Here is a 14691-nt window from a genome sequence, read left to right on the forward strand (position 1 = left end):
TGGCGACAATGAAATCACACACAGGAGCTCCCGACTTTGGTATAATTGGGAAAGTGCTTCCTGAGAGTTGGGAGGAGGGGGGAGCAGTGTGGACACAGGAGCTCAGTCAGAGAGCAGGAAGGCAGTGGGGTATTGGCTGTTTTTCCACCCACCAGGAGGGCCACGCATTATGAATGGACGAAACAGCAGGACGGGAGGCTTGATTGGAAGCAACCGGAACCTGTTTGTTGTTAAAAAGCCTCCCTCTTCCTCACTGTTTATGCCTCTCTCCTTCGCTCTTTCCATCTCCCCGTAATTAGGGTGCTGGCTGGAAGAATGATCAGCTGTCATCCCCAATGGTGGCCTTCCACCGCCTGAATGTCAACACTGTCTGAGACCTCCTGTCTGAGTGAGCAGCACACTCAATTAGAGACACTCAGTCACTGCAGGAGCCCGTAAGACAAACACACTGACACATTTACAAAGCCTCACACACATACATACGGGAGAACAGGCCACTGTTGCGCTCACCGGGTAAATCCACATATAGAAAAAAAGGATCAAAAACACGCGCACACACCCATCTTGATTCATCACAGTGGTAGCCAAGTCGTAGCCCTCAGTTACGTTAATTAAAAAATGATTTTCAGGACTTAAAAGTAACTATTGCTTACAGTGCTCTCCCCCCCACTGGCAGGACTCCCACCACAGGTAAACATCACTGCAGCATGAAAGCAGATGCAGGTAGGCGGCGGATAGATGCCCCCTTTGCTCCGTTCCCCTGCATCAAAGTGTTCGGAGTCAAGGTGCGAGACACCAAAGAGCGCTCTTTCTTTGTGTTTCTGTGTCAGGAACATCTGAGGTGTTTCTTCGCTTCCTGAAAGGGATTCACTGCTTCTTTAATGTTGTGCAAAACTGCACTCAGAGGCCTCAGCCAAATGGAGACAAAGAACACTTGACTGATATGTTTCTAGACAAACACACCAGTCAGTCACAGGTTCTGTTTCAGAAGTAAACTCAACAACTCCTGTTACAATATATGTAAATAAATAGTAACACTATGCTACCCAGTCTGCGAAATACCCCTCAATATTCGGGGGGGGGGCCAAACCTCCCGATTGTTGCGCAATACCGATCTAAATTTTCTCCATATGCAGTAGGCCTATAACATTCAAAGTGTGTGAGGGATACACTCTGGTTTAGCTTTCGCTTGCTAGCCATTTTTAGTATGACTTCTCAACGTTACGTCTTTCTTCTGTTTGGAGCACGTGGCCCATTTGCATTCGAGCACAGGACTGGCTGGCTCCGCTTATTTATGAATACATGTTTTGAATTCTGAACATGGTGAGCTTAAAAACATTTGAGTGATCATTAGTGACAATCATTTTGTATTCATTTTTTGACAAAATTTGAGACCCCCTTCAAATTTAGCTTTTGAGGCTTTCAGGAGGTCTCATGGGTTAATCGAGCCCCCCCCGGACCCCCCCCGTATTTCGCACACTGATGCTACCCAAATGTTGTTTATGCTGGGAATAAAAAAGCTGATCCATTTAGTTTGTTTGCCACTCTGTAGGCTAAATATGAAGCAAGTGCAAGCAGGCAGTTAGCTTAGCTTAGCACAAAGACTGGAAACCAGTAGCTAGCTCACCTGAAGCTTTAGCATTCTCCGAGTTCACTAATGTGTCAGAAATCATACATTTTCGACTTCCTGTGGTAAAAGCACAACTCATCTATCCACTAAAAGGCAATGTAAAGTGCATTTGCCTGTACTTTATTAAAATATGACCTAAAATCGTACTGTAAAACCTGTTCTGCATGTTAATGTCAACATATGTTGCCAATGCTGTCAGGTAGCTGGTTACAGCAACATCTCTGATAGTAACAGAGCTCAGTTGTGTGTACATGCCAAGAGACATACTGTAGATATGTAATGGTCAGCCATGTTCTTTGTTACGCTTGGTTTCATGCACCTGGACCGCTTCCAGTTTAGAAGTTTAACTCCTGGCAAGGAAGTGAACTAGCAAAAAGTGAATTGGACTTGTTTCTGAACAATGGTGGAGATGCACAGCACATGCTACATCAAGCTGTCCACACAATAATTGTTATTAAGACAAACGAGGTGTTGGCTTAATTTGTCACGGTAATGTTTTATACTATAGAACCATCGACTGCCAGCCTCATCTTTTAACAGCACTCCATATCAAGTAAAGGAAAAAATGCTTTCTGCCTGTACTTGCTTAATTTCTCACACGGTTCAGCATCATTTTCTCTGACAGATTAAAGAGCTGCCATAGACCATCTGGACGTCTGCGGGCCTCTTTACATGATGGGGATCCAGCTGATGCTGTTATCCACAGCGACATATGATGGAGTGGGCAGGTAGGGGTTCGGTGAGTTCACAGAAGAAAAATAAGACCCAGTGGAACAGGAAGCGACTGACGGATATGCAAGAATCAAACCCTGGACTATTTGGTTACGGAATCGTTTTTTTGCCTGGTCACGAATCTGTGCACTTACACGTCGAGCCATCTCCATCTTTTTCAATGTCCATCCCTCACTGTTGCACAAATGGATGGAGCTCCTTAGAAACCTCCAGGCTCTTATTCAAGGCCCCCGCCAAACCCCAGTAGAGCATGGGAAAGGAGCATCACGTGATTTAGCCAACATAAATCCGATCGATCTCTCTCTGTCCGGGAGCTTTGAAGCGGAATCTACAGTGAACGTATGACAGTCACAAGGAGTCGGTGTGATTTCAGGAGCTGTGTGGGAGTGACATGTTGCCAGTAAGAGGGATTTGTGCTTTCTGTTAAATGATAACAGCGTTTTGAACTTGGCAGAGTAAAGAGATTCTTCATTTTTAAATGTGGTGCTCGTCTATACTGTGTAAGTGGTAATACCGCAAGTGTGTGTAGCTCCGTGACAGAGAAAGAGAGGAGATTGAGTTTAGAGGGATGGAGAGACTTTGTGGGCCCTGTGGAAATTAGAGCTCTCCATCTCTGTCTTCAGGCCAGTGTGTGTGTGTTTGTGTGTGTGTAGTTGTGTGGGTGTGTATGTGTTGCTCAGGGTCAATGCAGGAATAAAGAGAGAAAAAGTCAGACACCTCTCACTGAAAATCCACAAGCTACAAAAACTGCACAACAGTGAGGGTGTGTGTGTGTGTGTGTGTGTGTGCTTTGTAGGCGGATACTGTAGGTGCATGTTAACCTGAAAGTGTTTGCAGTGTGTGTGGGGGGCAGTACAAAGCCAAAGATTCAAATAGAAATCAGAGCATGTATGATGTTCAATTTTCCCATTTTTATGAAAACACATGAACCCCCATGGTTTGCAATTTAGTGCAAATGCCGGAGTGTTACTTCCACATTTGATTCAACCAACAGTCAATTTATTTGGAACTGTTTCACTACAGTTTATTTGTTGCCAATCAACCCAAAACATAGAAGGGAAGGCTTACCGTGATTGGTCAGAGTAATCAACTTCTGCTGTGGTCGTCAAGCTAATTCCAAAGGAACCATGGATACAGGGCCAGGTGGGTAAAAGAACATACAAACGATCATTTAGCTGCTTAACAATGAAATGATAACGTGTTACTTTGTTCGTTTTCCGTACACACATGAATCTGGCGTTTGTATCCGTGCCATTCTTTGCAGATTGTGTAACAACCATAAGACGCACAGTACATATTTGCGCATTATGTCATTTCAGCCTCACGGATCTCTGCAGTAAGCAGCTTGTGGCGTGACTCAGCACAAACTACTGTAAAACGGCTGCTCATGTAATCTTGCACAGAACCTAGGAAATGTGTTGAAGCTATTTGGTTAACTCAAGCATCCAGCGATACTGCTACCAGTTATTCAGCGACTGGAGCTTCAGCTATCATCCACACTTGTGTTCTCAGAGGTGATTTCGTGCAGCGCTCTGCCCTCGACAGGCTGCCTAAGGCTTTTGTTCCCAACCTTTAACTCCATTTGGCCTGTTTTCTGTCTCCTGCTCACTGCACTGCCTCCTCGTCGTTCTCTGCTGTGTGGAAAAGTTTCCTCCACCTACTCTTCGTCATGGTAATCCTGAGCTGCAGACTGGACTGCAGTGGTCTCTTTAATTCTGTCAAATAAAAACAATACATGGACTTTAAGTGACATTTAAATGAATTATATCCAGAAAAGGCTCAAGCAGTTATATCAGCTCACCAAAATGATGATGTTTTGTATTACCATTTGCATATGAGGTGGAGTAAACAGCCTTAAGACATAACATTTTAGTTCATATGGGGAATTATTGTCGAGTTAAAGACTATTTTCTAAGGCTTCAAGGAGAACAAAAACAAATATGTCAAGGCTGTGTTATAAAATGAGCTTGTGGAGCCGGTTCAAACACTCGACTCGTCTGTTTGGTGCGAGGCTAAAAGCGTCAAGGTGACACGCTGCAATTAAACGGCGGCGGCGGTGTGGCTGTGATGAGCTGTCATCAGCGAGCCGTGTCACAGGTGCAGGCCAGCTGTAAGTATAATTGCTACAGGCCTCGGGGATGGAGCTGAACCCTGTCTCCCCGAGGCGACACCGGGCTTCGCAGGAAGATCAGGAGACTCGTAACATTATGACAAATGGTTATACAGCGGTCACCAAATTAACAGTGACCCCCTCACCCCCCACCCCCCCACCCCGCAGTCTGGTGTGTGCGATAATGTGCTGTTGAGAAGTGTGCTTAATGTTCGAGATGATATGCGGATTAAACAATAGGAAGGAAGTATCAATTAAATTCCCCTTTGCGCACATAGATTTTCTTAATGCAGTTTCGGAATAAGTGTGTGAACACAAGTGGAAATAGTGTTCCTCTGCAGCAGAAGCTACTCTGAGTTACTGTGGCTGTACTCCATGTGCTTACTAATTGAGTGCTCGGAGGAAAAGAAAGGAGGGGTCATAAACAGTGTTTACGTAAAGCATCCCTTCGCCTTATTAGTATTAATAGAAGTGACTTCAGAAAGCTCATATTCTGCCATTGGACCATTTTGTATTATTTATGATTGAAATGAAAGCCTGGGAAAGCAGCGGCGATGGAGGAGCGCTGCATAGCAAACGGTGTTGCCTATGCCAGTTTACATAACCAACTCTTGGGTAAACAGCGGATTAAGCGCAGCAAGGGGCATGCGAAGAAACGAGAGCAAAATGTTATATCCACACATTAGCCTATCGGAGGCCAGCGTTTCAGAGGAGGACACTGCGGAGATTTTCTGAGGCAGCTGGTCTTCATCTGCAAGTCCTTTTGACCATGAAAGTGTGGTGCGCTGCAGATTCTCGCCTCCAGTGCAACTTTATGTAATGTTGATGTGAGGAAAAGTGGGGTCAAAATAAGCTTGCTGGAACTGGAGAGCTTCTCGCCTTAATTAAAGACACCAGCTGTTAAATTGTATTAGTAAAGTTGTTAGAGGGAGCGTTAGAGAAGCGGACGGGGCTTTCATTTTTTTACACTGTTTCCAGCAGCGATGCCTTGTCGAGCAGATCGGTTCATGGCTCCAGAGCTTCCCTGCTGAGGTGTCTTTGAGCAACACACGGAATCACTACCAGGGTACAGTCCTTGAAGCACTGGATTCAATGAATTGAAAGCATGAAAGGACTAATTAAAAAGTTATGTTTCTGTTCATTATATTTGATGATCACCCTCAAAAAGAATTACTGTAGGAATACTGTTCTTTGAAAGTTTTTAGGGTAACCCTTTATTTAGATATGAGCCGACAAATACTTTATGTTAGATTTGTAACTTTTCACAAGCTTACAAAGTCCTCAAGTCCACTGTTTGGCTTTCTATATGGGACACATCATGAATACACAGAGATCAGAATTGTTTTCTTTACCTTTTTCAAGCACAGTTGAATTGTTGTATCTCCTCTAATAAGCTGTTGAACAGATACAAATACTCTAAATAATAAAGTATTTATAGGTAGACCATCCAAAATCATTTTATTTCCTAAAGTATGTTAAAAAAACGTTCCATCGAGTTCACCTCAAGCAAACCTGAGCGTGTGATGTTGTTTTCCAGCTGCAAGACACACAGAAAAAAAGACCACAGCAACATATACTGAATCAATCTTTATTTATATTAAATTAAAAATATACTTTTGACAGATTCATGTAACAAACATGAGGAACGGTATTTTCTATGATATAAAGCTTTGGGTATGGTTTCAAATAACTCGGGGAGATAAAGGGACACGGGAAGCTAACGGTCAAGTTACCCCCGAATGCTTTTTCTCTCTACTTTGTCTCCTCTGAAAGCATGCAAAACAAATCAGAAATGAAGTGGGCTGTGGTCTGCCTTTAAACGGGGGTGGGGGACGTGGCTCTAATATTTCCTGTGGAAAGTAAGCAGAGAAGGTAACACAGTTTATCTGGGTTGGTTGGCAGCACTGGTTTCAGGTTTACGGGAATTAAAAAGGGGGGAGAGATAAAGAGGAAGATTATGTAATGTTCCCATCACTGAGTGACAAATGAAATGTGGCTGGCACGGGGAAGCAAAGCATGTGAACCCCCCCTCCTCTCCCACCAACCTTACTTTTTAAACAGCTACAACTGAAACATTACATGAGGACGGCCACAAAGCTCGGGAATAAAAAGGGGCTTCACAAGAGTTTCTACATGAGAAAAAAAGGGTCAACAAGCACTTTTTAAAATCAAATCCCCATTAGTCAAAAGCTACATTACATAAAGCAAATATGTACGCCTCTTTTTGTACAACTTGTTATAAGCGGGAGAAAAACAGCAGGAGAGAAGACCATACAAATCCAAAGCCTCCATATTTACAAATTCGCAACGTCGCCTGTTTCAGTGCTTTATAAAAATACTATTCACATTTTGTTGTTGTTGAAGTGTGTTAGATAAGGTTCGGAGGAAACCCCAAAGATTCTGTACATTTATACGGATCTGATAATTTAAAACACAGGGACATGAAATCGATGAGTTGTGCAATTACCACCGAAGGAATCGCAATAATGAACGTGTTAAATAAAGCGCAGGTAAAAACACAAAAAGGTCCTTGAAGAAATCCTCAATAATATGGAAACACACTGAGAAAAGGGTGCTATACACAAAATAAATCCCATGAAAGATTTCAGAAAGAATGACTCCCAGTTTGTGCTACTGAATCTCATACAAAAATGTGGGTATTTTCTCCCATTTAAATATAATACTGTCGTCAGTGGGGAGATACAAAGGTGGAGGCAGTAAAACACTCACTTTGGGTACCATGCAAGGTGATATTGTACTATACATTAGACTCGGCCGTTATGGATGAAATATAGAAGGATTCACTTCAGTACAACGTGGCTACATGCCTCTGCACCTTGGCTCGAAAGAAACGGTAGAAAGTATTAAATAAAAAAAGTGATCAGTCATAAAACACCAGCGCCGTGGTGTGTTCTTGAACTGCCATGAGCCACACGAGTGTTTCTGGGCCGAGACAAATAGCAGCAGGTAACACAGTCCAATGCCAAAGGCGAAATGAGATATTAGTCGGCAGAGAGGAAAAATGATTGCTTCCACAAAGAGAAAAACAAATTGTGGTACTTTTCAAAACATCACCAAGGCCTTCGGATGGCAACAATACGATCAGGTATTTGTCTTCCTTTGCTGGCAAAACGCTTGAGAAGATGTAATTAAAAGCAAAGGGTCTCGAATAGTTTCAAGTGCTCTCGAGAACATGCAAGGCCTGTTTCTCAGTCTAATCTGTTCTCGTATTTTGAGTGTGGGTCTGCAGTGTAATTCAGGCCAAACAAGACATAAATCAAGGTGTGTGTTTTCTCATTTTACCACCATTTCTTCTTCTTGAAACCAACATTCTGCCTCCATCGCTCAGTACGTATAAACAAACACGGCATAAATATTTCACATTGATATTAAATGCTGTCTCTATTTCCTTAAATTAGAGCTCCAAATAGGGACTACAAAATACCCCTTCATCAAATAATCATGACCTCATCAAAGCAGCATCATAAATACTGTTTGAAGCAAAGAAAAAACGAGGACATTCTAGAAGCTGGTCAGTACCACCTTACAGGCGTTCTCATCCTGAACTCCTGGCACCTTCCTCTGACTATTTGCTAAAGCTTTCTGAAGTGGTAAAAACCAGATAAACAAGTTGAATCTTTCAGTAACGAGGGTTGGAAATCCTTTCTTTCTACCCGCGAGTTTGATCAAAGTGCTCCATGGGGAGGACAACATGTACAACTTACTCAGACTAACACTTTCGCACAGAAGAAGACATTGAAATACACTAAATAAATATCCTACGCAAATAAAATAAAAGCTTACTTTAAAATGATTGAACCTATGATGGCTAGAATGACTCGCAAAAGATTTGTCGTATTGACTCAGCTAAGATGTGATTCTTGAAGAGAGGCCCCTCTGAGGAAAACCATCATTACACAATGTTCCTCTTGATCTTTGCAGTTTGGCAAGCTTTGTGGTGTTTTCCCACCCACAGGTCTTATATGTATGGCTTGGCGGAAGAAATAATGGCCGTGACTCCAGCGCTTTTAGCAGCATTGTCTGGCAGTTTGCATGCAGAGGCATCAGCAGTGAGGGCTAGAACAATGCTGTGGAGAATAAAGGCGCAATCAGTTCTCTATTGTCGAGTAGAGACATATTATAATGTCACTCTGGACTTATAATAGACGCTTATCTTGAAGAATTTCAATCGTTGTCCAACAGTTGCCAGACTACTAATTCAGTGTTCAAATAAACCATGAAGACTTCACCATTGCTTCCAAAATTGGCATTTTAATAATGTAAGTAATCGAGATAAGGTGTCAGGTGACTACCAACAAACAATAAAGTTGTCTGAATTATCTTCACGATGATTCCAGACATAGAAAGGGCAACGTGTGACTCTTTTCATTAAAAATAAACGTCTGTTTAGTCCCTATCTATCGTGAAATGCATATCAAAATAGTTATAGAGCCAATGGCCCACCGAAGAGTATTTATATATATTTGCAGTATGTAGGTACTGAGTGTCTATGGAGGGGAAATAATGTTGTATTAAAATAAAGGTGGCCAAAGTTGAGCTCAAAAGAAGCCACGACGCAGATTTGCTTGTAATCGGAAGCTAATGTTCGCCACTACTCTCGTATTTAATGGAAGTCAACGGGTCAACAGTATCCAAAGACTCTGAACTTAAATAGAAATTCGAGACCAATCGGGACAGAATCGCCACTGTTAAACGTTTTCTACTTGACTGCTGTTACATGACGGAAACCTCCGATGTTTGACCCGTGATGGGTTTGCTAGCAGCGGCACTGAACCTGTCAACCACGTCATCACCGACTCCGACCGCATCTCGTTTTCTACAGATATCCCTATGAGGCCAAATATGTGAGCACACATACTAGGTCCATTCACACTGACACAAACACACACAAAAAGTAGTCCAGATTTTCTGTGCTCTGCTGGTGCTGTCTCTTTCATTCCTTGAGGTCTTCATTAGGCCGCTTGTAAGAACTTTCCCTCCCCTCAAGAATTTCTTTCTCTCCCTCCCTCGCTATCCGTCTCTCTAATCACCAATCTCCGCCCGGCTGCTTTATGGTTGGTCTTATTCAGCAGCTTCAGGAATCTATATACTGTCATGGCATGTCATTCTTTACACATCTATGTGAGCATCATGGTCTGGATAGGAAACCCAGTGTATAAAAATCCATTGTCTCCACACTGCAACCAGTGTTTATAAAAATGTTGTATCTTTTCCCTTATTCCCTTTGGCTCGGAAAAAAAAGGCTGTTTTCGACCAGCTTTTCCAAGTAGACAGCAAAAACAACACAACAGCAGTTGCCCTGTGTATTTTCAGGAAAGTCCATGGTCGAACTACACATGTGAAAGGAGCGATCGCTGTAGTTCGGGCCGTCACAGTATCACAGTAACAGTAGAAAGAGATGAGTTTCACATATTTGATGGAGAACATGAGAACCTTACGGTATAACCCTATGAGCAAAACGATTGAATGTGATTGATCAGCTTTCATGTAGCTGGAAGTCCTGACAAAACCCTCTCAGTCTTTTTCCTCCATGGTTTTTCCTCCCTCTACAAGACATCTTGACATCCAACCGACTGTATTTGCTCTTTCTGTTTGCTTATTTCACAAACCCATAGAAGCGTATTGTTCATCCCCAGCTGTTCGTACTGGGGAAATAATCAAACTTCCTGTTCCTTTCTCGAAGCTGAGTCCACAGTAGCTGGCAGTGAGTTCAGGTCCATCTTTTTTTGACGCCATTGTAGGTATATTGTGCTGGGACAACACAGTACGTCCACTGCCTTGTGACAGTCTTTTGTCCCTTCTCAGTACCTTCACAATCTCACTGAAATGGAGCGCAGTCTCTATCTACAGGACAGAAATGGACTGGATTGGATAAAGTGAAGGTGCGTGGGTCTGCTTGGCTCGGTTCGGTCCACCTCCTCTGGATGTCGCTACAATCTACAGCAGATGGCACATTGTTTGAAAATAATTGGGGGCTCTGGTTGTTGCCGCTCCCCTTTGTATGGGACAGTGGAACCGGAGAGGATGTCTGGGTTTGCTGGAGGCTAGAGTCAGATTGAGGAACGTTTGTCAAGTAGAACGATTTAGACCACAGTGTTCCGCTGCCGGTAGGGTGGAGGAGGCAAGACGGTGCCGGACTTCAGGGAAAACTCCGACATGTATTCAGGGTTTTCAGCTACTGCCGGCCGTATATGTCCGTTCTGCTTGTAGAAGAGCTTGGCGTTGGTGGAACCGCCCTGTGCACCGTCCGGGATCACCTGGTTGGACGATTTTGGAGGCAAGCTGTGCTGCCAGTATTCCGGATTGTCAAAGGTCACCTTCAGCTTCTTCCCGCTGACTTTACCTGTTGTCTGTCCGTGCTTCAGCAAGCTGGCGGGGTGCGAGGTGGCGTGGATCTGGTAGGCTGGCAGGCTGCCGTGCCCCATGGTGGCCGAATTGGACAGGGCCCCAGATTGGCAGACCTGGGCCTGGGCAGAAGTCCCTGTTTGGCTGGCGACACCGCCACCTGGATTTCCAGGTTGTCCTGCCGGTTTGATGGCGTGGTGGGTGTGGAGGATATGGGTCGCTGGGCCGTGGTGACAAGGCAGGCCAGATGGTGAGGGCTGGGCCGTGGCGAGGGGGTAGTGGGGCAGGCTGGTTTGGATTGTAAGCGGGAGGTGGGAGCCTGAAGAAGCAACAGAGCAAGTAGGTTGGGAAGGTAGGGGCAGACCATTTCTCCTCAGAACTTCCAGGCCCAGATCAGCGGGGCTGTGGAAGGTGTTCAGGTACAGCGGCTCGTTGATGTACTCGTCCTCTCCTTTCAGCTGGCTGTTGGGTGTGCTGTGGTAGCCCGGGTTGTCCAAGGCGTGGATCTCCCCGTTCTTACGTCGTGTGACGAACGGGTTTTCCTCAATGGGATTCAGATACTCTGTAGCACAGATCAATGGAGGAGAGGGGAGGGTAGGAAAGAAAAAGGAGTTTAGGATAGAATAAGACAACAAGATCAACAGAAATCAAATCAAAAGAAAAAGGAAACATCAGAAATGGAAATTGAAAGAGAGCACGAGAAAGAGATCACTCGCTAATGAGGGTGGAAGATGGAGATGATAATGGCAGCCACACAGACGGGCAAAATGCCAGCAGTTCGTTGGCACTGGAAACTCCATCTGCTGGGGGTGAAAATGCCAAATGACCCCTCTTCACTGCTCCCAAGCGCCATAATAGTGGGGTGCGAAACTTATTGATTTTGCGCACTCTTCCGCTCCTTGACATTGCATCAGATGCATTCGGCTGCGGGCTTTGTTATCATTTGAGCTGCTCGAGAATCAAAGATGGAAGCGCGAGAGCGATGGACTGAATTATGATGCAAGGCAGGACATGGCTGTAGTAGCTGACGTAGAGCTTGGAAGTTAACTGGGTATGATTTTTAATCAATGGGGTGAAATGGAATGAACAGGCACAATATACTACAACGAGAGTGTATTTACTATGTGAATGAACAAAGGGATGACAGAACAGCTGAAGAAATCCTAGTAGAAACAGGATGTTTAAATTGTATTTGTGGAACTCTACATAAGTGTGTGGCATATTTGATGTTTGATGTCACTGCCACTGAGTTTTATACGGTGCTCTGGAAAATGACTTTCCTGTGTGTTGCGTTTGACCTACCTGAGGAGCTCTTGTCCTTCATGGGTGTCATGTATCCGTCCTCATCAGTGTCCCCTCTTGGCGCCCTCTCCCCCAAGAAGATTGTGGGGTCGGCGCTGTACCTCTGGCCCCCACTGTCCTCTCTCGCAGCCTGGCTCAGGCTCTTCTTATGCAGGCTTCCGTTACAGCGTTGGTCCTCCAGGGCCGGGCCCGGTCCACCTGTTGCTTCCTGGTTTACGCCGGCTTGGGCCCCTGCCACAGAGGCCTCTGCAGGGATTGGACCCCCATCTCGATAGCCAAACTGGTTCTGTGGCAGATAGAGTAAAGAGAAGTACTGTCATCTTTGTTCTGCTTGGAAGCTTATTGGTGATAAAAGAGCAGTTTAACAAACTCAAATAAAGATGTCTATGGTTCAATTGAATCACTACAAATAAAAAATTAAAAGTTGGAGTGAGTTTAAGCCAGTTGAATGCCACCTACGGGAAAGGAAGTGAGACTTTTAACCCGTGCAGCTGCCTGTTGAAGGGAAAATTCTACAACAAAGTTCTGAAAATGTAGTCATCAGCCTTAAGGGACTGCAAGGGCAGCCAGGCAGAGCTTCCATACAAACACCTGAACCTCAAAAAAGAACAAAAAACCCCACAAGAAAATACAAAACATGACATGTGAAGCAAAGGGCTTCTCGTGTTGCCGCGCTGGCTTGCCGCAGGCTATTCAACCCAGGCCTTCTCCTCGCCACTCTTGCCAACTGCTAGCGCTACAGCAGCAATTACAGGAAGCAGCGCTACAAAACACAACAGAGGAAAAACAAAGAGACGTCCCGAGGTTATATCCGTGCACCTACTCCCACTGTCTGCCCTCCATTGCAATCAACTTCCCCCACCTCCAAACTTCTCTGTTCATCCCTTCTTCAAAGCCAGTCATTATCCGCTCCTCTTTTCAAGTATGAGCGTGAGATCAAATCAGCCCAGATTAGATAAGCGTCTGTATCGGACGGCGGCGGCGCAACATGAATAACTAACTTCCTGTGGCAAAGTCAGCTAGCCGATGGATTTTAACAATGGCTTACATTCCCTGTGTGGGCATGTAGGGGCTTTTGACTGCATAATCAAAAGAGTTCCAATTCAAGATAGGGATGTTGACCTTGATTTGCAAGACCTTGGAAGGATTACTTTGCGTGTTTCTTTCGGGTGTGTTGCCGCTGGCAAACTGGTAGGTCACCGGGGTAAAAGTGCATATGATGCAGAGCCTTGGGCTGGCGGCACACGGTGCACGCTGGAGAGCAAACATCGGAGCCTGCGCTGATTATCTATTAGTAAACGGCGGTGGCATTTTAAGAGAGCTTCTGTTATTTGCTACTACAGCTTTGAGTGATGAAACCTGGGGGCCTGGGGAGCTAACGTGTGAAGAGCCCAGGTTTAAGCCAAACAAGCTGGGTTGGAAATGATGGAGGGGGGCCATTAGCAGAGGAAAATCATCAGTGTATTGAAAGTTCTTAACCACCTTGGCCCCTTAAAGAGGACAGAGAGAGAAGTTATGCTTTGATGTTCAATCAGAACACTTGAAGGGGTTTTGTTGGATATTGATGAAAGTGTGGTCAGTTAAGGACTGAAAAAAGCCTGTCAAAGGTTAAAGTTGCAAGACAAAAACAGGGAAAGACCCAAATTGCTTTATAATCTATTTTACACTGGCTGAATAAAAACAAATATATGTATATGTTGGTGTGCTTACTCTGTTTGAGTCGACACGAGGCCTGGTTGTGTATGACGGAGGAGGCATGTTGAAGCCTCGAGGCACCAGATACTCGTCCGCATCCATCAGGTCATTCAGGTCCTCCTCGTCCAGAAGGCTCTGGAAGAACTTGCTGTCATTGGGGCTGGGAAGCTTCATGCGGTCATCCCCCTGAAAAGTAGAAAAACCATGTAGATGATTCACTTCAGATTCTACACTGACACAAAATGTCTCAGAAAATGGAAACATTTTCATTCTGATATAACCTCTGTGCATTGTGTGCTCTGACAGTTAGCATGTTGAGGGTGCCCCACCTGGATGACTAGGTACCGCTGGGGGTCCCGGGCCATTCTGCAGAACTCAGCAGCCAGCTCTTTGAACTTGGGTCTGCTGTCTGCGTCAATCATCCAGCCTGAGGGAGAGAAGGAGACAGATTGAGCAGTGGAAGACAATTTGCAAATGGACTTGCATGTGCGTGTTTGACAGATAGACGTTTATATGGTTATAATATATAATTAGAAAAGACCAGATTCCAAAAAGGGTATCATCAAAATGTGGTTTCAAATTGGATAGTCAATATGTGATATTTTTTCATAAAAGAACCACAATGCCTACAAATGCACGAACGGGAAAGGTCGCCCTTAATGGTTGAATGAAAATAATGCGATAGCTTACTTTAGTTTTGGTAATTTTTTGACACTTTAATGCAAGAATGTTACTTTTAGGTAGAAATGCAGCGTGCCGTTTTCTGCCTTTCATCATCATTTAGTACAGAACAGTATTTGGTTAATTGTCATGTAGAAATACAAAAAATGAGGCGCAGGATGGTGCTCACTTAAAC

At 44.4% G+C, this 14691-nt stretch overlaps 1 protein-coding gene across 1 annotated transcript in view; it reads right to left on the reverse strand.

The window, feature by feature from the left end:
- Nucleotides 1-6091: 6091 nt before the first annotated feature.
- Nucleotides 6092-14691, reverse strand: part of si:ch73-383l1.1 (receptor tyrosine-protein kinase erbB-4) — a 213149-nt gene continuing 204549 nt past the window's right edge. The window contains exons 24-27 of the mRNA XM_063878068.1: nt 14165-14262; nt 13851-14021; nt 12141-12426; nt 6092-11400 (exon numbers count right to left, since the gene is read on the reverse strand). Of these exons, the coding sequence (XP_063734138.1) occupies nt 10577-11400; nt 12141-12426; nt 13851-14021; nt 14165-14262 (1379 nt within the window). The 3' untranslated portion in view covers nt 6092-10576. The remainder of the gene's footprint in view (nt 11401-12140; nt 12427-13850; nt 14022-14164; nt 14263-14691) is intronic.

This window comes from Eleginops maclovinus, chromosome 24 (assembly GCF_036324505.1).
Source record: "Eleginops maclovinus isolate JMC-PN-2008 ecotype Puerto Natales chromosome 24, JC_Emac_rtc_rv5, whole genome shotgun sequence".
NCBI lineage: Eukaryota > Metazoa > Chordata > Actinopteri > Perciformes > Eleginopidae > Eleginops > Eleginops maclovinus.